General features: G+C 35.4%; 1 protein-coding gene across 4 annotated transcripts in view; it reads left to right on the top strand.

The window, feature by feature from the left end:
- The window catches only part of LOC113112490 (sodium/calcium exchanger 3), a 39,367-nt gene extending 14,631 nt beyond the window's left edge, over nucleotides 1-24,736 (top strand). Inside the window, exons 1-7 of one of the 4 annotated variants that reach the window (XM_026278118.1) lie at nucleotides 4,570-4,939; nucleotides 11,675-11,781; nucleotides 17,123-17,140; nucleotides 17,909-18,033; nucleotides 18,145-18,244; nucleotides 19,342-19,614; nucleotides 20,411-24,736. In XM_026278118.1, coding sequence (XP_026133903.1) covers nucleotides 11,757-11,781; nucleotides 17,123-17,140; nucleotides 17,909-18,033; nucleotides 18,145-18,244; nucleotides 19,342-19,614; nucleotides 20,411-20,787 — 918 coding nt within the window. In that variant the 5' untranslated portion in view covers nucleotides 4,570-4,939; nucleotides 11,675-11,756 and the 3' untranslated portion in view covers nucleotides 20,788-24,736. Of the gene's footprint in view, nucleotides 1-4,569; nucleotides 4,940-11,674; nucleotides 11,782-17,122; nucleotides 17,141-17,908; nucleotides 18,034-18,144; nucleotides 18,245-19,341; nucleotides 19,615-20,410 lie in introns of those variants that run through there. The other 3 variants (XM_026278115.1, XM_026278116.1, XM_026278117.1) reach the window with 3 other exon arrangements.
- The last annotated feature ends 447 nt before the right edge of the window (nucleotides 24,737-25,183 follow it).

Below are 25,183 nucleotides of genomic sequence, written 5' to 3' on the forward strand. Positions count from 1 at the left end.
AATGAGTTGTATGCAATTTAATCACTTTTACATACATACATTTTCTGTATTTAAGCACACATAGTCACTCCAGAGAGGTGTAGGGAGGGGGTCTGAAATCTCTCTCAGGATTGTTGGTATTTAATTAAATTCAGTTCATTCATGTGAGATTTGGAAACAGATCCAGTAATTCAGTAACACATGGACTGCTGGTCCAGATATCCTGCTGGTTATTAATAGTACAGTAAGAATGTTCACACCATATTCCACATGACACTCCAACCCACCCACAGTCTATATGTACAGTAAGAGTATTTGAGTAGCTGTCACATAATGTATCCATGGACTTTTTGTTTAATTAAAATCAAGATTTTTGGTTAGACTTTATATAAATATTTAAGGGGGTATGTATATCTTTTTTTTTTTTTTTTGTGGTCATTAAGTGTTTCAGCTATTTTAATCCCATTTTTAGTTTACAAAATTAAAGCAAATTATCCTGCGTAAGGAGTGGTTTGATTGAACTGACCACATTTAGACATGAATGCATTATTCCTCCGGTGTTTTAGATTAACACATTTGACCTACTTTTGAATTATAAAAGATACACAAAATAATAATTAAAATATTCATTCAGAGTACCGTACACTGGGCTGAAAAATCTCAGGAGGCGTAGATAATCTGCTTCTCATTGCAAAGTGGTGTAAAGAACAATGCATCCAAACAGCACGAGTGGTATCATGTATTGAAAGTGACAATTCAGCTTGTGCCGTACCCTAAATAGTGATGAAGGTATAATTTCAATACTAGTACACGACTAGCAGGCACCAATCCTAAAGTTACATTCGAGCCAATGGACTACTTGCAGAGAGAAAGTTGAGTAAAAGGCATAACCAAGCACCTGCCATTGCCACAAACAGGTTTTAAATCACTGGCACCCTAACCAGTACGCCAACTAACTAGATTATATGGAGTTATCCTGCCTTCTGTTCTGCTTTAAGAAAGGTCAGCTGTCAGCACAAGGTAGATATACACAATTTGTCTCTCTCTCTTTTTCATAGTAGGCTTCTTATGTCGCTGTGACCCCTCTTCAATGACCATTAAACCCTTTGGAGATAGAGACAGTAGATGAGAGACCAGGAAAGAAAGATATTTAGAGAAAAATGTATTCATCAGATGATGCTTGTAACATACTAAAGCTGACAGAGTAAAGAAAAGAGCCCCACCTCTCCATCTCTTTATACCCATCTGTGAACACTGTCATTGTGTTAAATACAATGTGTAAGTGTGATTTTGAGAAAGCGTGTGCATAGTATTTGTGTGTGTGTGTGTGTGTGTGTGTGTCGGGGATCTCCTTCTCGGCTGGTGCTTGTTATATTCCCATGATGCTGCAGCACGATGCACCAGAATGCACCAGGAACCACTTTTCTCTTTGTCTCTTTTTCTCTCAAGTACTTTCATTTCATATCACCACAAGTTATGTCTTTCTGTCCCGGTTTTATCAGCTTTGATTGATTATATTACTTTTGTTGTTTGGTAGTAATTATTTTAGCTTAATTTGAGTTTATTAATAATTAGCTGTGATTTGAGTTGTTGTAGTTTATTACTTTCTGTAATTTGAGCCCACAAAGTTTAAGTAGATGAAAGGCAAGTTACTTTATGACTAAGCTTAGACACTGGTTTATAAATAGCTGTGGTTATAGTCAGGTAGATTTATTAGTTGTAATTTAGTTTGCTGTAAATAAAGTCACTGGGGATTAAGTATTACATTGTACATACAGTATATTTAAATTCAGATGCAGTTTTGATTGATATTCATAATTCATATTTTTTTAAAATATATTTAGCACACACATTAAACTGATGAAAAGTGACCGTAAAGACATTTATAATGTTTATAAGTTTTATTCATCAAAAGGTCACAAAAATATTAATCAGCACAACAGTTAAAAAAAATAAATAAATTTTGAGCACTAAATCAGCAGGTTTCAATGATTTCTGAAAACAATGTGTTGGGATTTTTTTTATATATATATATATATAAATGCATTGTCACACACTGGAGTTATTTGCTGTGACTACAGTACCTGGAGTTTGTGTATTAGTAGCTTTAATTATTGTGCCTGTAGTTCAGTCAGTGTTTGGTAGAACAATGAAAGGAACGCAACAGTAGAAAGAGGATGTGTATCATTAGCCTTCTTCTCAGTTCGTCATTGCCTCATTGTCTCTTGCCTCTCTTTGGACATTTAAACAGTTTTTGTAAATCTGCATTTATAGCAGAGCTCCACTGTGTAATGAATCATTTAGAAAAGTAAACATTACTCATTTATTATAATGAATTAATAGGTGCTTCTAGCGAATATATTTTGAGTTCTTCAATAGTAGCTGAGCTATTATGAAGTGCAATAAGCTGCTGGCGTAAGGTCTTTGTAGGCATATGGCTCATAAGTAATTTTGTAAAGTTAGAAAGATGTCCAGAACTACATTGTGCTTAATACAATGATTTTTTTAAATTCTTCCTGTATGTGCTGTATGGAAGCCTGTTTCCGCCACAGAATAAAAAAATAAGAAAGGAATTGTATTTGTTTTTCTGACCTTTTCTCACAATTCTGTGTTTATATATTACAATTCAGATCTTGTAATATACAAATTATGAGAAGAAAAGTCAGAATTGTGAGATAAGAAGTTGAAACTGTCTTTTTCAATTAAGAATTGCGAGATGTAAACTAAGAATTCTGAGGTTTGTAGAAAGTCTGAGTTTTTCAGTCCTGTGTTTATATCTTGCAATTATTAATTTTTCATTGAATTATGACTAATTCTATGTGGTATGTGTAATTGCATTATTTTAAAACTGTCTTATCTTCTATATTTACTGCTACCTTTATTTATAACTTCCAAGCCGTCTGACACAGTTAAAAGAAATACATGCAAGGATCTAGGATTATATAGAGGAACTGTGCTTGTGTCTGTGTGAATTTGAGTTCACTTCACTTGCTTTATACTACATTTACTCCAGACATCATCTTAGTGACTCCTGTGATTGGAAAACTCCCTGGTGACATGGAGTGAGGGAGCAGACAAGGAGAGCTGCTTGAATAATGGATTGAACAGCAAAGAGGATGAATATATGATGTAAATTATAAATAATTTTGGATTTCAAGGAATGGTTCATCCAAAAGTGAAAGTTCTGTCATTATTTACCCGCTCAAATCCATGTCACGTTCCTTTTGTGCTGTTTACAATCTTTGTAAGCTTTAACCTAGGTCACAGTCAAGACTTCAAGACTGAAGTATGCAGCACAAAGTCATCTGCGAGTTTCATTGAGTTTCTGACCACTGAGGCGTTATAATTAACAAACACAGAAAGACACAGAGGAGCCCTTTGGAACTCCCTTTGTAATCTAAAAGACAGTTGGACTGAACACCGGCATTAACATTACAGACAGGGATCGATCAATGAAATGATTACAGCACCCTCCACCGTGAATCAGAATCCCATCCGAGAGTCTCTACAGCCATTTTCCAAAGAGGAATAGCTGATTAAGGACATGCTTAAATAACAAACACTGAGGCTACACTGTGAATCATAGCGTGGGTCAAACCAGTGGCTTACTGGAACATTTCCCTGAGTACCGTGTTGGGATCCAAGGATTTAAAGTGAAAAGTGAAAGTGAAAGTGAAGTGACATTCAGCCAAGTATGGTGACCCATACTCAGAATTTGTGCTCTGCATTTAACCCATCCGAAATGCACACACACAGAGCAGTGAACACACACACACACTGTGTGCACACACCCGGAGCAGTGGGCAGCCATTTATGCTGTGGCGCCCGGGGAGCAGTTGGGGGTTCGATGCCTTGCTCAAGGGCACCTAAGTCGTGGTATTGAAGGTAGAGAGAGAACTGTACATGCACTCCCCCCACCCACAATTCCGTCCGGCCCGGCCCGGGACTAGAACTCACAACCCTTTGATTGGGAGTCCTACCCTCTAACCATTAGGCCACGACTTCCCAAAAAAAAAGTTTGGTAGGTACGATTTGTTTATGCTTTTGAAAGAAGTCTCATATACTCAACAAGGCTTTATTTATTTGATCAAAAATACAGTTAAAAAACAGTAATATTGTGAAATGTTTTATACCATTGTAATATGTTTGTAATACAATTTATTCCTGTGATGGTAAAGCTGAATTGCTCCAGTCTTCAGTGTCACGTGATCTTTCAGAAATCATTCTAATATTCTAATATTTGGTGCTCGAGAAACATTTCTTATTATCATCAATTTTGAAAACAGATGTGCTGCTTAATATTTTTTGAGGAAAATGTGATACATTTTTATTTTCAGGATTCTTTGATGAATAGAAAAAAAAAACAATATATTTGAAATTGAAACATTATAAATGTTTTACTGTCCCTTTTAATCAGTTTAATGTTTTCTTACTGAAGTATTAATCTTTCTGCCCCCTAACTTTCAAATGGTAGTCTATATAAAATAAATAATAATTTATATATTTTAACTTTAGATATCCTATTACATTTCTAAGAAAAAAAAGTAAAAGTTGGATGTCGGATATTTTTTTAGTTGCTGTCAGCTTGTATGTGTTTTGGATTGAATCACAGATTATATATCATCCTTAAAATAGATTTAACCTTGTATCACACTGCAGTTCCAGCCACTGGCGAGTAACCATTTTATTATCTTGCCAAAGCCAATTTTTACTTGCATTTGGTACTTAGCACGTGTTAATATGAACCCTGCCGGTAGGTTGCAGGTTAATCAGAGGGTAATACTCACAGTTGAGTACAGAAGTGGCCCCATCTGAGTCTCAGCGTCACACTAGCAGCTAGCTAAGCATGTTATTAGCGCCACTAGCACTGACCACCCTGGGGTAGAGGTTCCAGTCTATTGTTAATAGCCGCCAGTGGAATGTTGCCTGAGGTGAGCTCCAGGAAACAACACTAACAAGAGTAAGTTATCTTATATAGACATTTTTGCACACAAATGTGTGTGTTAGCATACCGATTCGAGAAAGTATCTGGGAAGGCTATAGTGTGCATGTGTGTGTGCAGAGCTTTGCTCCTTTTCAGCTGAAGGAAGCTGTGTCTCCTTGGCAACCACAGAGAACACGAGCTCGCAGGCATGTGCGTGTGCACAGTGTGTGTTTGTGTTTGCGTTGAGTCAAATTAGTATGTGAACGTGTATCTCTCGATGTGTGTGTGTATTTGCCCATCATTGCAGACATGCATGCACTCACTCACACACACACACCCTTTTCACTGCAGGGTTTATTTTTAGCACGTGCCTCTTATATAATCAGGGTGACACTGGGGAGAACATAGACTCTCTTTCTTTCCTTCCTACTCACTCTTGATTTGGATATCTCTGTGTGTGTGTGTGTGTGTTGTACGCAGATGAGACAGAGGTTTTCTTAGTTGCATATTTCTGGTGCAGTAATGATGCTCGAGAGTGTCTCTGTGCCTGCAGGTCTGAATTACTGAATATAGAGGAAAATATGCTGCATAAACACAACCAGTATGCACAGAACACCTCATAGACACACAACACTACGCATTGTGTTTGCAAGTTTACACTAGTTTTAAAATGAAATCGGTGTCAGTCAACTCAGGGCCTGATGATAGTCCACTTCAGCAATGTTGTTGTTAGCTGAAACTAAAATTGTTAAAATAATTTTCGTTAAGTGAAATAAAGCTGAAAAAAATATATAAGATTATATGTTAGACGTAAAATTCAAAAGCATAAACGAAAATGAGAATTGTTTCCTTAGTAACTAACTAAAATAAAATAAGTTTAAGTAATAGTTTTACCTAAATAGAAATATTTAAGAGCACATGACAAATTACTAAAACTAAATAAAATTTAAAAGAAACTAAAAATGTTAACTAAAACTAAAAGCAAAACCTATTAAAAACATTTCCATCTATTAAAAAAAGCTGAAATGAAATAAAATAAAACACATATTAGATGAAAAACTTAAAGAAAATACGAAATGTTGCCTTGGCAGATAAAAAATGTTTAAATAAAATAAACCTAATTATATATAAAATTAAATCAATAAATACTTATTTGCACTTAATATTATATACTTAATACTAGTAAATAAATAATACTAAAATAACATTGCTTCATAGCACTTTGCCTTCAAACTTGACAGTAAATCAGTGTGACACTGGAACTTTTTCATTGTTTAAAGAAGTATGTAGTATACTTGGTATAATGTAGTATGTAGTAATTGGAAAATGGACTGCATTTATATAGCACTTTCAACAGACCCATGGCCATCCAAAGTGCTTTACAAGTTGCCTTACATTCGCCCATTCACTCACTCACTCATACACCGACTGCGGTGTCAGCCATTGAGGGCACCGTCCAGCTCGTCGTGAGCAGCTGGGGTTAGGTGTCTTGCTCAAGGACACCTCGACACTTGGTCAGGTGGAGGCGGGGATTGAATCACCAACCTTCTGGTTTGTAGACAAACTACATGAACCACTGATCCACTGATCCACAAGTATTTAGTAACTTTGTTTGTATACTGCACATTTTAGTCTGGGTATTCTGTTTGGCATTTATTGTCCTCATTTGTAAGTCACTTCAGATAAAAGCATCTGCTAAATGATTAAATATAAATATATTATACAGGGTTATCTGGGAATTCCATGCAAACGAGTCACATGCCAAGCACAGTACATTGCATCCCGAGCACTCAGCATGACCTTTCATTTTCAGTGTAACAAATGAACCGGAAGCAACAGTAAATGTCATTTTATATGCATGCAAAACATGCTTTTTGACTCATTAATTTTTTATTAATCGGTTGGACTGGCTAAAATGAGCATTTTTACATAAAACTGAATGAAAAAAAAGAAAAAATTACTATCTATAAAAACCCCATCTTTTTTCAACCCTTTCCCCCACTCTCTCTTTCTTCTTCCATCATCCATTTTGTTCTTTCTCTTTTTTATCTTCTCCATTTGCTCCTACTTTCTTCGTTCTCGTTCTCTGTAGATCTGCTAACCTGAGTTTAGCCTCCACTGTACTTAATTTTCCGCTGAACCCTTGATTAATTGGTTCAGGTGTGTTTGATTAGAGCTGGCACTAAACTCTGTGAGCGCTGAAATATCTCAGGTTTTGATTTGTATGAATAAATTAATTAGGACATTTGAACACAGAATGTCCCACTGCTTATCATTGGCACAGCTGTTCAGGACACAAATTCGCATTAATGTGACCAAGATTTTATCATTTGTCGCTGTATCACGCTTGGTTTGGACATGATGTGAAGCTGTGCTCAGACAGAGTCATCGTGATTTTGCCAAGTAAGACATGTTCCTGGATCAACATCTTCTGATGATCCTGGATCAACATTATTCTCCAAAAATATAGACTTAAACCAATCTGCCTACCCCTAAACTTAACACTACCCATATTTTTTTTTTAAATCAGTGGGAAATGATAGCTGAATAACAAGGATGTAGAAGCACCTAACCCTGATTTTAAGCCTAAAACTGACATTTCCTGAAAAATTATATCTCAATTCTGATTGGTTGATTGGAATGTTGTTCCAGGATCGTGTTGTACGTGACAGGGATTTTTTATTTTTTTTGTCTAAATAGACAAGTCAGTTACGCCAAGCTTATTTCTTACAGCTGTGTCTGAATTCATTTATTTCCACTCACATGTGACATTTACTATGTATGAATGGGGATTGAGTGAATGAGTAAGTGGTCCTGAACGTAGGATATGCATGAATGAAAATGCATGTTCCTCATGCAATCCACCACATGTCAGGATAAGTGGACTTAAAATGTTTTTCATCTTTTCTTTCCACTGTAACTACTACTGTATTATCTCTTGGTATTGTGCTGACTTTATCCAAGGTAAATAGGTAACACTTTAGAATAAGGTTCCATTAGTTAATGTTAGTTAACTACTTTCGTTAACATGAACTAAGCAAGAACAATCCTTCTACAGCATTTATAAGTCTTAGTTCATGTTAATTTCAACATTTACTAATGCATTATTTAAATCAAAAGTTGTGCTTGTTAACATTAGTTAATGCACTGTGAATTACCATGAACTAACAATGAATAACTGTATTTTCATAACTAACATTAACGAAGATGAATAAATAATAAATGTATTATTCATTGTTTGTTCATGTTAATTAATACATTAACTGGAACCTTATTCTAAAGTGTTGCCGGTAAATATACTGGATATTGACTGCACAGTTTGGAAAATAAGTGTATAAAATGAGTACAGAAGGATTGGGGCAGTGTGCATTTGAAATCAAAGCACCATTCTCTTATATTTCTCCCATGTGTAGAATAAATACCATTAGTAGTCAAGTCTACTAAGAAATATATTGGCTGTGTTTTTGTCAATGCAACAAAATGACCTTGGCTGAAGTGGGCAGCTTTAGTGCAGATAGAAATAACAAATGTCAGATATCTTGATTTAATGATGTTGGATTTGAATGGATGTTGTTTGCTCTGAGTTTTGAGGATGGAGTTGACTGGACTGTCTTAAAGAATCACAGATTCTCTATCTAACAGTTTTTTCTAAAAGAGGGAAGAGCCTGTTGGGCAATGTGAATATGTGGAAAGTGGGAATGTGTATTCTTTTAAATATATATATTTTTTTGGATGATTATGCCGTGAGGAGCAGAAGGAGTTGGGGGATGGACTGGAGATTGATGAATGTGATATCTAAAAGCATGTAAAATAGTGTCTGCGTATTGTGGCTGTATTAAACAAATATGTGCAGAGAACACCTTTTATCTGTCTTGATAGTACTTTATGTTAATTGTTTTAAAAAATAATTTTTAAACCACATTGGAACCTAAAACTGTTAAATTCAAATCCAGATCTAACATTCTAGTGCTAGTTCTTTCTGGGATGGCAGAGCGGCTCGAGTTGTTATGGCAACCAGATACATTCCAAGCTGATTTGCTGATAGATGTTCTAGAATGAAGGTATCGGCAAGTCAGCTTGCAATGGCAACGTTACAGTTCTGCAGGGTCATTCTACTGAGAATCACAAATGATACCAGAGACTGCAGACAGCTGAAACTTGGTGGTATTTATGCTTTTTAGTGCATCTCCAAGGCACTAGGACACACACACCTTGTGAAACTGGGTTTGTCTCAGGTAAAAGGGACGTCTGATCATCCTAGATCACATTTCGAAATGCAGTGGCGCGTGAAAGTGTGTTTCAGGCTTAAGATTCCATTTAATTCCTGGAGTAGGAAAAGAACAGAGGAGGAACATTGTCTTTTCTGATTTCGAAGGTTTAGAAAGATTTGTTTGTGGTAAGCTCAGGCAGTCTGCCGAGTCACTACAACTCGAAGCAGGTAAAGGAGCCACTGTAGGGATTTTTTTACAATACAGGAATAAATCTTGTTTACTGTAAATTCCATACTTTTTAGCATGCACACTCAAACACACACACACACCTACACGTCTTGGCCCAGGCATGTGGGTGTGAGATTGTTAACCAAAGCACATGTGTCATTCCTTTTATGCAGCACTTTTTTAACTTTATATTTAAATATACAAATTTTTATACATTCTCTGACTTTTTATAAATCAGTCTGGTCAAAATCAACAAACACATTGGCAAGAAAGCAGAATGTCTAACAGAATGGAAATAAAGACCTAGTGAAAACTTATTTTAATATTTTGATTTTTTTTTAAACCATAGGCCTACTGATTTCTGTAATTTTATAAAAAAATTATGTAATGTAATGTCTTACATCATTATGGAAAATGCCATTATCGGACTGTTTTGAAAGGATCTAGAGACCTTTATGAATAGAAAACTCGGATGTACAAGAGAAATTTCTGCATTTTGATGTGCTTTTATATTTTCAGAATCACAGTTAAGCACTTTGCAAACCAAATTATAAATGACTTTATACATTAAACCATGTAGAACAAATTATAAACAAAAAGCACTGAACATATGATATTGTACAAGATGCAAAAACAAATAAAAATAAATGTTTACCCTTCACTTAATTGTGACATTTTGATGCAAAATATTTTGTAATTATTAGTTCAGCATAAAATGAAACTTCTGTCATTATTTTCTTACACAAAAAGCTATTATAAGGCTTTAAGTGGCTTGGAATTTTAAATATACAGACTTCTTTATTATATTTCAAATGAAATTAATACTTTTATTCAGCAAATATGCATTAAATTGACGAAAAGTAACAATAAAGGCTTATATGGTTACACGATATTTCTATTTTAAATAAACAATGTTTTGAACTTCTTATTCTTTAAAGAATCCTGGAGTTCATACTAAAATATTAAGATGCACTACTGTTTTCAACATAATGGGTAATATTAGGACATTTTTCTGAAGGATCATGTGACACAGAAGACGAGTCAATTCAGCTAATTGTACCATTCCTTTAGATATGATGGAGACACAAAACTGTACTGCATGGTAGGAATGACCTATATCAGATCACAGATCCAAACATGCAGCCCTGTCACAGTCTCTCTTTGCACGCTGTCTCTCCCTTCACTGTGTGAGAGCGAGTGAGAGAGGCTGAGAGGACATCTGAGTGTAATGTGACCGCTAATGGAGGGGAAACAGGGCAGAGCAGAAGGGAATGTGAACATGAGTATGTTAGACTTAAAGACATATTAGAGAGAGATGAAGTGGTGTGGGTCTGCGGACAGCTGAACTGTGAGTAACTGATCTGAATGAAGGGTGGGGGATATTCACAGGTCAAACATGCGCACACACATACAGAAACTCTCATTGAAACAACTGAAACAGGTGTTACTCACAGTCACAGAGAAACCAGGTCAACATCAATCACATGCTGAGTTATAAATACACACACACACACACACATGCTGAGAATTTAGCAGTGAAATAGTGACAGAGTATGAGAGAGGAATGGATGTTATAAGAGTTGTTAAGAGATTGATTCTTTAAATAAACACCCATGTAGGCTGATCACAATTTGTTCGGCTTCTACTTTGTTGCTAGCTAGGGAAATTAGCTAAGGTAAGTTGAAAGCTAGCCGTTAGATAACTAGCTTGCTACATTTAGGATACTTTATAATTTTTCATATAGTTTGATCCAATACATGTTTAATGATGAACCAAAATCATCTCCAATAGACAACAGATCAAACATTTATTGGCTGTTTTTATCTATGTACATGTACTACCATTCCAGTGGTTTTGAAATGTGTTTCCATTTATTTGATCATTTATTTGAAATACCGTATAATTGTGAATTATTTAATTTTTATATTTTTATTATATTTATTTCTGTAATGCAAAGCTGAATTTTCAGCATATTACATCAGTCTTTAGTATCACATGATCAATCAGAATTCATTTTAAAATGCTCATTTGGTGCTTAAGAAACATTTATTATTATTATCAAGGCTGAAAACAGTTTATTAATTATTATTCATTTATTATTTGTAAAAATGCTACAAACAGTTTTGATTTATCTGAAACCCATATACCACTGTTTTTTTTATTTTGCAGCTAACAAGATTGATGGTACAAGACAGCAAGCGAAATGAATCATAGAAAGATGATGTAGTGTGTTTGAATGAGCTGTTTGACCTCTGACCTCAGGACAGCCCACTGACCCCTCACTTGATCAGTGACCCCTGATGTTGTGTTTCTCTCTCTCTTCCTCTCTTAGTAAAACCATACAAGTTAAAATCATCGATGATGAGGAGTATGAAAAAAACAAAAACTTCTATCTGGAGCTAGCAGAACCACGCATGGTGGACATGAGCCTTCAGAAAGGTAAAACACACACACATAGTGTACTCACAGTAAGATCACATCCTGTGACCATCGTCCACTTTTGCTGTTCATTTAATCTGTTTTCTCATTTCTACGTTTATTTCCATTCATCCAGTGGCTCTTTCTCAGTTCATGTTTTATGTCTTCACGTGATTTTTTTTATTGGGAGTAGCAAGAGTCTTCTATTTATTTAAGATCCACTATATAGTATATTCACATACAGTCTCTTTCAAAGGTTTGGGTCAAGACATTTTAATTTTATTCAACAAGGACACATTGAATTGATCAGTGACGGTGAAAGTAAATGCTGTTTTTTCTAGTCATCAAAGAATCCTGAAAAAAACAACAACAAAAATCAGTTTTCACAAAAATATTAAGCAGCAAAGCTGATTTCAACATTGATAATAATAAGAAATGTTTAGTAAAACACCAAATCAGCATATTAGAATGATTTCTGATGGATCATGTGACACTGAACACTGGAATAATAGATCAAATTTGAAACAGTTATTTTAAAATGTAGTAACATTTCACAATATTTCTGTTTTACTGTATGTTTGATCAAATAAATGCAGCCTTGTGGACCATAAAAAGACCTATGTCAAAGACATAAAAAAAAAAAAAAACATACTTATTCCAAAATTTTGAATGGTGGCCTATTTCTGCTTTCAATGTCTTTTGAATAATGAAGCAAATTTTCTGTCTCTATGAATAGATGCTACCAGTAGAGGGCACCCAGGATGGCCCTACAGGTTCAAATAGAGTCAGTATTTAGAAATGGACTGACTACTCATCGAAAAATAAATGGGGAAAAAATATGCATTTTGCCATTCTTTGAGCTGAAGAAGCAACATTTTTAAACAGTTTTTGTCAGATTTTATTTCCTACATAATTATAGAAACATAACGTCAGCCAACAGTTTCTGAGATTTCCCAATTCAAGCAGATATGATGCCTATTGCCTAGATAAAATATAGCTACCCAGCGGCATGGTGACTTGCCTTAAAGGGACTTTGACTTAAAGCACATGAATTCAGTGAAGACCCACAGAGCGCAGCTCTCAAACTGACTCATCTCCGACTCATACAAGAAATGCTGCGATGACGTTTTTGTATTGCTTTAAAAATGTCAACGTTCCTGTTTTTATCTTCCAGTTTTAATATAGTTTCCTAAATGTCTTGAGGTTATAGTTTAGAGAACTATGTGAAGGATTAGCTAGCAGTGTTGCTTTTTCATTGACTTCTTTGAAGTTTCAGTATTCATTGACCTTAATCGCCAGTGCCAGATCTGAAATAGTGTGAGAAATGAATACACGTGCGCATGCACAACCTCCCCCTCACCCAAGTAGTCAAGTTTGTCTCTCAAAATCTCTCCATAAATCAGGCAGACATACTGTGTGTGTGTGTGTGTGTTTGCATGTATGTATGTGTCCTTGTCCCAGTATTATACCCTTCAGAAAGAATGAGAGATGAAGAACAGCTGGTCCTCTCTGTTTGAGCTCTCATCTCGTCTGGACAACACTACACAACCTACTTATTAACGTACCTAAGCACACAAAACAACATGTTGGCCGTCTCCTCACTAGTGTGCTCGTAAATAAGAAGTTTATAAATTATTCATTAGATATGTCTTTATTTTCATGCCAACACAGATTCGAATGTGATTGAATTTTGATATATTTTGAGAAATCCCGGGGGAAAAAGTACCTCAAAGTCATATGTGCGTTCACAATTATCATTTGTTTGACAACCAATAATTAGCAAAATATGAACATTGTAAATCTGTTTCCATGGGGAATTGTATATAGTGCTGTTTGTTATTTAATGATTGTGGTTCAGATTCTGATTGCTCCTAATAATTCTGGATCTTTGATGATTATTAAGTGAACAATTTAAATAATTCAGTGAATGAGTCAGATCGAGGAAAGTGTTCAAACGAAAATGAAAATTCTTTCTGTCTTCATGTCTTTCCAAACACTTTAACTTTTCCTTTCAATTTGTATTCCTTAAATTTAGTAACTGACCTGACTCACTCATAAGGGTTTTTTATTTGCACTGGTATGATTCACGCTGTAGATTCAGTTTTCTTTGCAGACAGATAGATACAACTTTGTATCAAATGGGTTGTATGTGTTTTTGACACCGAACCTGTAATATAATACACATCACTTGTCCTACATCCAAACATGACTTTAGAACTGCTGATCCTGTGCTGTCGCCGCAAAATATGTGTGAGCGGTTGAAGGATCTTAAGAAACACTTCCAGCTTTATACATCTAAATACAGGATGCTTTCTTTGGCATTGAACCCTCTTATACACCAACTGGATTAAATATAAAAATGTGGTGGTAGAGACAGGCAGGAAAGCTGTGAGACAGGAGAAAATGAGAGAGAGACAGGGTGAGCAATGAAAAAAAGACAGGAAATGGAGATCAGAGAAAAACAGGAAAGAGTTTTTTGTTAATTTTACACCGTTTGTTTAGTTAATTTAGTTTTAGTCACATTTTTTCACTTTTGACAAAAATTAATTCTGAAAAAATATTTAAAATTTTTAAAAAATGTAAAAGTATTATTCCTTAGACAAAAAAAAAATCATTAAATCATATTTATAGATTTTAGTCCATTTTACTTTATTTAGTGATTTAAAAAGTTAAGTGCAAAATTTATGAAAACTTTTTGGTGTAAAAATGAATTTTATATTTAAGCATGTATATGCATTTTAACAAAAATGTGTACAAAAAAACTATAGATTCCTTTTCATTTCCACATTGTTGTCTATGATTAGCTTAATTGACAGTCATATTCTTCATATTTCAGATTTTCTTTAAAAACATTGTTAGTATATTCAAATATATACAAACTCAATAGTGTATTTTAATTACATTTAATTTGTGTCATGATCCTCATTTTTCATCTCATCTTTGTTATTTTGTTTCCTAACATTTTTGTCAGACATTCATACGACCTTAACACTGAGGCTTTAAAGAAATACAGTGTGAGACAGACAGGAGATGGTGAGAAAGATGACGAGAGAAGGACAAGCACAAGAGCTGTGAGACAAATAAACAGAAAAGGGTGAGACAGGTTTAGTTTAGTTTAGTTTACAGGGACAATGCACATTAATAAACATAACTGTAAATGTGCCAGAATTAGCCAAAGAGGCTATTTTTCATCCCTTGGCAGAATGTTAAAAAGTCACCCTAAAGCAAAGCATCATTACACCTATACACATATGAAAAAATTACGAAAACATAAATGCTCAATAAAAAAGCATTACTAAAGTATAAAAGGAAATAAATTATCTAGAAAAGTCATACAGGAAAGGGGTGAGACAGATGAGGAGAGAATGAAAGAAAGAATAGTGTGAGAGACACATGAGAACAGTAGGAGAGGGGTGATACAACTGAGGACAGAGAGACAGACAGGAGAGATCTGTTGTGCTGCATCTGTGTGCAATTAATATCCCATGGAGCCCAAACCTGCAACACCCCTTCCACATGTCCCAGATGAGTGTGTTAAATGAGAAGATCATCAGAAGTGAATCATTTTATCACAGAATTGCTAACAGCTCACCAAAATATCACTTCACTCTGTGTAAGTGTGTGTGTTTGTTTGTTAGAGGAAGAGATCTGTGCGTTTATATGTGTGTGATGATGGAATAACTGTGAATGAGCCAGCGACGGGGGTTTTCGTCTGAATATCGACACCTACATCCCACGATCTCATTACCTCACAGAATGCAGGGAGGAGAGAGCTGTCTGGGATCTGTTGCCAGGGTACCATCAGCTGTTGCTAGCGCTGATGTGCAATAGATTTACACTGAACCTTTGAGTCGAAGCTTCCAGGAAAGAACTGTGAGAGAGAAAATGTGGCGAATAGATGAAATGAATTCCTTTGTGCATTTGCCACGTCTTTGTGTGTTACGGTGAAGAGCCTAGAGCTGACGATGCTATACACAAATTGCAGGTTAATAATGTGCATCAAGACACATCCCCCCTCCACCACCAACCCTACTAGCACACACATTTGAGCATAAATTATGAGCTTATTTACACAACCAGCTTCTCATTATAGGTTGACATTTTCATCTCAGCACACACGCACACACACACATACATACACTTAATCAAAGCTTGTTTGTTCACTATCTCATTCATCCTCAGCGACAGAAAATTACAGCACTGATTACAGAACTATTAAAGTCATTATACACAGATAAAGAAAAAAAAGAGAGACACATTTTTTTTTCTCATTTGTAAATGTGTGTGGGTTTGGTTACTATATATATAGTATATATATATATATATATATATATATATATATATATATTTGTTTTGTTTTGTTTGTTAATTCAGGAAACCTGATGTACTAAACCAATTGAACCTTATTGTTATAAGGACAGCTTACCCAAAAATAAAATTTCTCATTATTTAGTCCAGAGGTTCATCCGGGGGACCTCAAAATTCCTTAAAATAAGACTAAACTAGATTTAAAATATGCTTATATTAATGTCAAGATATTTCTTATTGTAAGTCACCCCCAATCTGTCTTCTCTTTAAATAATCAGGACTCCCTCTTAAAAACCTAAAAACTCCATAGGCATTTATATAGTGATTATAATTATTATATAAAAAAAAAATTATAGAGTAAAGTAGTTAAAATAATTTACCCAAATTGTGTTAATTGTTTGGGCAAAAAGTTTTACAAATAATTTAATACTTTATAAATATTTTATAATATTCTTTTGTGTTCCACAAGATAAAAAAAACAATGTCTTACATATTTGGAACAGCATAAGTGTGAATAATGTTTTTTTTTTTTTAAACACTGACATTTTTGTGTATAAAATATCCCTTTAAGGGTTACCAATTTTCTATTTTAATATAAAACTAAAATGCAAAAAGGTTTTTCTGAAGATTAGTGGATGGACAATATCATTATCTCAACACAAGCAATTGAAGTCTACGGAAAAAAAAGCATCACGACAGGAAAGCAAATGTGTGTGAATAATTAGCTTAGGTTTAGCACGTCTTAGTTCTGGCGCTACATCTCAAATGCTACTACGACACTCCTGTTGCTAGGGGCAACCACCTGCTCCAGCGCTCTGGATCGGCCCACACTATCACATCTGATCACATCTGCTCGGTCACACCTGTCGCACCTGTCTGGCTCAGAGATTCCGGGCAGGGTGATGAAACGCTGAAGGCTGCAAATATTTTCATTCGTGTTTATCTGAGTAAATACATCCTGTCCAGTATCTCATTGCATTTCCCTTCATCATTATCTGTCTAGTGTTTTCTTCATGTCATTCCACTCCTCCCTCTCTTTTTTTCCCCCACACAGCTCTGTTATTAGCTGACGGTAAGTGTGTGTGTTTATGTGTATGTGTGAGGTAAGATGAGGCCATCTGCAGTAATTGTGGTCTTGTCTGCCTCACTTTCTGGATGAACACACACGTGTGTCTCCAGGTTTGTGTGTGTGTGTGTTGTAACACATGCACGAGAAGATAATATTTGGGTTGCAGGGGATTTTGAAAGTTCATCCCATCTTTCAGGCTTTTTGGTGTGTATTTTTGGTGTGCATTTTGTTCTGTTGTCCTTCTGAATTGCTCGTTTTTATAGCACAACTCACACTGGGTTCAGTCGAACAAAGTTTGGCTGTTAATCTATTGTGTGTGTTTGCATGTGCAATCTTCCTAATAACAAAAACTATAATGACAGTTCACCTCATTCATAAAATAAAAGCGGCACCAATTTCTGTACAAATTTGTTTGTAAAAATGGTGTTACGTAAGTAGTCACATTCGATTCAATGCGACAAGTTACGTAAGAATGTCTTTATGAACATTTTACATGAATTCTCTGTCCTTTTGTTTCATCATGAATGAACACTAAATATGCACATGATGTTTAGTTTGAAGTGACCATGTATTAATGAATATTCCAAAGAATTATTGCAAGTGCATAAATCACAAAGTGCTTTAAAAGGGACAAAAAGCCCACTTGTTGTGTAGAGTGTAGAGACAGATGCTGATTGATGCATGTAAGTGATCAGCATTTGTGTATCTTTGATAAACTATTATGACATGATCCAACACAGAAGTTTCCTTTTGTCTCTTTATCTCTTGTAGATATTCCAGACAGGAAGTTTTCATCAGAAGAGGAGGAAGCAAGAAGAATAGCAGAGATGGGAAAGCCTGTATTGGGCGAGCATGCGAAAATAGAGATCATCATTGAAGAGTCGTATGAATTTAAGGTACACACACACAATGCCAGAGAACAGCAGTCTTTCGCTTTATGGAATAATTTTCTTTATTCGTATTTATGTTAACGTGATACATTTTGTTTTTTTGTGTGCTTGTTGTAGAGTACAGTAGATAAGCTGATTAAGAAGACTAACTTGGCTCTGGTTGTGGGCACAAATTCCTGGAGAGAACAATTCATGGAGGCCATAACTGTCAGCGCAGGTGATTACCAGCACTGTACAAAAAGTATTCAAACCCAAAAAACTCAACCCGTACCCAAAAAATGTTGCTTTTATTCAGCAATTATACTTTTATTCAACAAGGATGTATTAAACTGATCAAAAGTAATAATAAAGGCATTTATAATGTTAAAAAATATTTATTCTGCAAATTAATTCTGTTCTTTTGAACTTTATATTCATATATTCAATATAATAATAATAAGAAGAAATGTTTCATCAGCAGGAAATCAGTATATTAGAATGATTTCTGAAGGATCATTTGACACTGAAGACTAGAGTAATTATGATGAAAATTCAGCTTTACCATCACAAAAGTTACATTTGAAAATAAATTCAAATGGAAAAGTTATTCTAAATTATTTATAATAACTCACAATATTACTATTCTGATATAATATATGCAGCTTTGGTTACATACCAATATTGTTTTGAAAAAATACTAGCTACCTCAAACATATGAACAGTAGTGTACTGTAGCTCGTCTCAAAACTCACAGAAACGTACTGAAAGAAACAAAACTCACTTATCATATAAACATACGCTCATGTTCATATTGCACACAAAATGTTCTATTTATGTTGTGAAATATTACACGGCCCACATGAAAACTGAGCCTACAGATCTCCTACACGGTTCTCTTCCATCCTACAACCCTTCTATACTCTAAACATTTTTACTAATTTGATCTTTTGAGATATCAATAAGAATGTGGTATTATCAGCTCTGTGTGATACGTTTCACTTTGTTTAAATTAATTCCTATAGATTTTCCCCCAAATCAAAATGGAAATGTCCTACATATTAGTCTTTTATGACCCCGTGTCGAAATAAAAATGCTGCTCTCACAGTGTGTAGCCTTCAGTTACCGTGACTATCAAACAGCCGGTGTTACCAAGGCAACAGGACCCCCAAATCACCATGGTGTCAAATAGATAGCTTTGCTCAGGTATGCAACTTATGTAATGTGGGCGACACCCCAATACTAACATTTTTCATGTTCTTATCTTTCTACTCCCATTCGGCCTGCCTTTCCTTCTTGCTTCCTTTCTTTCTTCCTGTCTTCCTGTCTTTATCTCAGGAGATGAGGATGAGGATGAAGGGGGAGAGGAACGTCTGCCATCTTGTTTTGACTACGTCATGCACTTCCTGACTGTGTTCTGGAAGGTTCTGTTTGCCTGTGTCCCACCCACGGAATACTGGAACGGGTGGGCATGCTTCATTGTTTCCATAGTGATCATCGGTCTTTTGACTGCTGTGATCGGTGACCTGGCCAGTCACTTTGGCTGCACCATTGGCCTGAAGGACTCGGTCACCGCTGTGGTGTTTGTAGCCCTGGGAACATCTATCCCTGGTGAGTTTGTGTATGCTCTTATTTGCCATTTTAAATGGACCATATCATATAATTATGCTACTTTTAGTTTATGGTCAGTAAGAATGACTTTTATTCAGCAGTCGCATTAAATTGACCGAAAGGTAAAGATATTTATAATGTGACAGGATTTCTATTTTAAATGAATGCTGTTCTTTTAAACCTTCTAATCATCAAAGAATCCTGAAAAAAAAAACTATTAGTTTCCAACAACAAAATTAAGCAGCACAGCTTTTTTCAACATTATAAAAAAAGGTTTCTTGAGCATCAAATCAGCATATAAAAATGATTTCTGAAGGATCATGTGACTGGTGCTTTGCCATGACAGTAATAAAATAATAAAAAGAAAATATTTTTAATTTATTTTTATCAAATAAATGCAGCTTTAAGAGACTCCGTCCAAAAACATTAACATATCTTACTGTGTTTAGTTTTTTCCCAGAGGTCCACATATAATTAATAAAGTTGTTTCTGCCAAAATCAATCATAATTTGGTTTTGTATGACCATTTCAACCCCCTCACTGTCTCTTGAATTTACTGAGGTCAATCTGTCTGACATAAAAAAACTGTGAGGGTTCACAAGTCAGTTGTGCTGCTTAGTTTTAATAAATGCTCCTTATTTAACATACAGTTACAGTATGTGTTTATCATACAATTAACTATATTATGCTCATAAATCAGATTTCTCCTGAATTGCATCCTTTTATTGCTTGTTAATCATAGATTATTACACTATTTTATGAAAGCATCTACATCACATCTCTCTTTTCTCCTCAGACACCTTTGCCAGTAAAGTTGCAGCGGTGCAGGACAGTTACGCAGACGCGGCTATCGGTAACGTGACCGGTAGTAATGCTGTGAACGTTTTCTTGGGAATCGGTGTGGCCTGGTCAGTGGCTGCCATCTACTGGAACATGCAGGGCCGTGCGTTCGAGGTGCAAGCAGGTTCCCTGGCATTTTCTGTCACTCTCTTCACTATCTTTGCCTTCCTGGCGGTGAGTGTCCTTCTGTACCGACGCAGGCCTCACATCGGTGGAGAGCTGGGCGGCCCGCGCACACAGCGCATCTTCACAACACTCTTTTTCTTCAGTCTCTGGTTTCTCTACATCCTTTTCTCCAGTCTTGAGGCTTACTGTCATATAAAGGGCTTCTGAAGAGAAGAGATGGGGTGGGAACGGGTGGGGGTTGGAAAGAGATATATGGGAGGAAACTTCTATCTGTAAATGACAGACTAAGAGCTAAGGAATAATTCAGTAAGGTCGCTAAGCAGGCATGGATTTGAGCTTTAAAAAAGGAGATTTATTCTTCAGATGCCTTCACGCTGAAGATGAAGAGTGTGAAACATTTCTCTAAGGGGTGGGACAGTCTTAACCTGGAGTCGGAGCTTTTCACAGTCTATATTTTTCTCAACACCTGCTGAGAACGACTTTTTTGTAATGAAGTATTTTGGGAAAAAAATGCATAAAAAATAACAAAAAGAATTAAAGGATACAAAGGACTATTTTCAAATCTGCTTCCAGGATTATAAATAATATTTCAACAAAAAAATTTAAATATATGACTACATGGAATCTGTTATTGAGTGACATTTTTGATGGACCCATAACGTTATTATTTATTTTTTTCCTTGTTTAGTTTGGTAAGAACTCACAGAGATTACAGCTTTTACCATCAGGTCCCAGCTAGGGAGAGTGGCTCGGAAACACACAACGCTGAGTAGACAAACGAAGAATCGAGATGAATATGAACAATGGCTGAACACTGCATTTTCTCCCTGATATTCCTGTATGGATACAATCTGCTTCCATATTTTTTCTGTATTTTTGTGTATTTCCTTGCCGAGTGTTGTTATTTCAAGAATCATGGAAGCTTCAGAGGGTTGCAGAAGAACAGAATGCAAAAATTTATACAGGGGGAAAATGAGGCCTTTCTTTGCAATTGAACATTCATCAAAATGAATCACTAGTGTATTTTCTGATAACACCGTGGAGGAGAGTGCACTGCATCTGCTATTACAGTTGTTGTTTTTTGTTTGTGTTTCAGTCTTTCAGTGTGGTTGAACAAACATAAAGCACCCCTGAAGAAAACTCCCACCCCCACTTTACCTTAGTGAGTCCCTCTATATGGAGTCACATGACCATTTTACCAGGAACTCCTTAAGTGCGCATCTAAACAGTGTCTGAAGTGTCAGTGATCGTTGGTGGTGAATTCTGAGTATTTTTCATTGGGTCCTTTAATGTGGTTTGTAATGTTTACTGGCCTTCAGTCCAGGAAAGACTGAGAATGGATCAGTACAAACAGATTAATTTAACGTAGTGATGAGAGTTTTTTGGATTTCAGGAAGCAGTAGAGAAATTTTTGGCAAAAGTTTAAATAAATGGTTCACCTAAAAATTAAACATTGGCTGGAAATGTACTCACCCTCAGACCATCCAAAATTGTACATTAGATGAGTCACTTGCTCACCAATGGATCCTCTGCAGTGAATGGGTGCCATCAGAATGAGAATCCAAACAGCTGATAAAAACATCACAATAATCCAAAAGGAATCCAAATGACTCCAGTTCATCATTTGATTTCTTGTGAAAATCTGCTGTTTGTAACAAACAAAGTTTTTACTTTAAACTGTCACTTCTGCCCTAGAGTGTGAGTATATTTTCAGCAGTTTTTTCATTTTGGGGTGAATTATTCTATTAAAAAGCAGTCATCAATTCATCTGACTGACTAAAGTGTTTCTGTGCCTATTTTTGCTGTAGTGAGCTGAAAAGCAATGAAGTGGGTGGGATTTCTGTATTATTTGGGGAAGGGATGTCATAAAGAATTGTTTAGGATGGCCAATAAGAGCCCAGAACCAAAGAACAGAACTTAGACTGCAACTCAGAAGCTGCAGTGGTTCCCTGGGTTAGTGAGCTTTCCACCCTTGTATGTTCGTACAACTCTTACATTTTGTGTGTGTGTGTGTGTGTGTATGTGTGTGTGTGTTTTGACATGTTTCTTGTTTGCTCATTTCAAATACAGGCCAAATCAGTTGTATCCAGGACACCAGTGTTGGGATTACAACAACTACATATGTACTTCATTTTTATTATGTTTACATTCAAATACAGTACAGCTGTGTATGTATTGCTTGTGGGTGAGGGTAGTTGAAAACACATTTATTGTCTGAAAATCCCTTCATCCAAATTGCAAATGGACCTGCTGGCATCGCTTCAGCCTGCTCTGTGCTTCCTACTCAGTGACTACTCAGTTCATAATCGATGTTTTACAGAAAAACGTACAAGAATCTGCTCTTTATGACTCATACAGGCTCATGTTCATTAATTTTTAGTGTTTGAACTTGTTGTATGCAGAAAGGCAGGAGTGTGTATTAGCTTAGCTAAACCACAAACACTTTCTTTATCCACACACAATGACATTGCGAGCATGTACTGCCTACACAGACAGCTTCATTTACATCTACTATATGCAACTAATTATGTTGCTTTCTAAGATGCTTTGTTTTGGTGGTGTTCGTTAAGGAAAATATCTTATTTTCCAAAAAGTATTGTTAAAAATTGTTTATTAGTCTAATTTAAAATGTGCCCCCCCTAAAAAAAAATAAAAATAAATAAATCTATAAGTAATTTATATTACCTGATATGTACACTACCATTCTGACAAGTCAGTAAGATTTTTTCTTTGTTGGTTTTTTAAATATAAATAATTTTTAATTTATTCACAAATGTATTATTTATATTAATTGATCAAAAGTGACAGTAAAGACCATTAATGTTACAAATAAGTGCTGCTTAAAATTTCTAATCATCAAAGAATCCTGGAAAAACTGTATAATCCTTTACACAAAAATATTAAGCTGTGCAACTGTTTTTGACATTGATAATGATAAGACATTTTTTATTATATTAAAATAGAACATTTTATTTCAGTTGTAAAAATTTCAATACATAACTGCTTACTGCATTTTTGACCAAACAGATGCAGCCTTGCTCTGTATTTTTTATGCAATCACATTTTTATCTTAGCAACATGATAACAGCAAACTCCATTGAATCATTTATGAGTCGAGACCACTGATATAGATCAGTGGTCGAGACACCCAAGGAGCACAATTTAGTACATGATTTGCTGCCAATGTAAAGTGTTCCAAATCAGTCACTTTTGATGTTCCCTGTGTAGGCAGTAGACAGCAAGGCAGCTCACAAGGTTCTGGAACACAGCCACTCACACACCTCATAAGCTGTTCTGTGCACCAGTATTAGGCATGATAAAAAAAATGTAAATGAAGAAATATAATTAACACAGTATTCAGCTTGAATGCTCTGCTACTTTCAGCGAACCACTTGTATTCTGCCAGCATGTGTTGTTGATTGTGTTTGGTGTGAGTCAGTGGGCAGCTAAAGTAGATCACAGCAGATCTTCACCACATCTGTGCACATGTGTGCATGTGTATTTTTGAGATGGTTGGTGGTAAAATAGCAGTCTTATGAACCTTCTTTGCCAGTTTGGCTGACTTGGCTTATGGTCACGCTCAGAGTTCGGCTTTAACTTAGTGTGTTTAGGACTCTGTATCAGCCTGGATCAGATCACACACACACACACCTATGCACTCACACATGCACACTTGAGTTAACTAAACATTACTGAGGGTTATTATGAATATTGGGGTGGGCCTTCATATAGGATGGTTGAGCATGAAAATCAGCTGCAACTACCAGCTTTGAACTTTTTCTACTGCCAGCTAACACTTCCAGCTGTTTAGATGCAGGTGAACTGGTTTACAAGAGATTTCAGATGATGTCACTTATAACCGTAAAGTCACACAAGTCTTATAAATGTATCAGGGGTCTGAGTCTCTCTCTCTCACACACAAACACACTCCTCTTCAGCCTGGTGATGAAGCAGATGGTGGTTATATTCATCTATTGTTGTTTTCTTTCTTTTTGTTTTGTTTTTTACTCTTCTCTCACCAAAACAAAAACAAAAAAAAATGTTTTATTTTCAGGGAATTATGCATGAAATTTACCTTAATTTATGTCCGCTGATTTATTTTGAATTCTTTTGGTCAACAGAAAAATAAAAAATAAAATGTATTTGAAAAATCTGATATCAGTTTGGATTCATTTTATCTGGTCTAAGTATTTCCATCAGATTGTGCCACATTGTCACCGACAGTTACAAATGTATCTCATTTGATCATAAAATCACATTCTTGCTATATTAGTAGGGTAACAATTGAGGTAACTGAATATATAATTAAGTACATTTTAACCTCACACTTTAGCTTTCTTAGCAAAAACTTTTTTTTTCATAAGTCATGGGTGGGGAAAGTTGTCACGCATGTTATAATACCATAAATACTTATATTAAAACACATTTCTTAAATACGATGTTTGTGTGATAAAGATTTTTTTTTTTATTATTATTATTGCATGGATTATTTTTGTTGCTGGATTTTTTTTTCATAATTATTTTCCTGATTGTGGCATGTTATTTAAAGTCGTATAGAGTATGTACAAAAAGCTATTCACTGGTGAAAATGTGTGACAACTAA

This window comes from Carassius auratus, chromosome 13 (assembly GCF_003368295.1).
Source record: "Carassius auratus strain Wakin chromosome 13, ASM336829v1, whole genome shotgun sequence".
In the NCBI taxonomy this organism is placed as follows: Eukaryota; Metazoa; Chordata; class Actinopteri; order Cypriniformes; family Cyprinidae; genus Carassius; species Carassius auratus.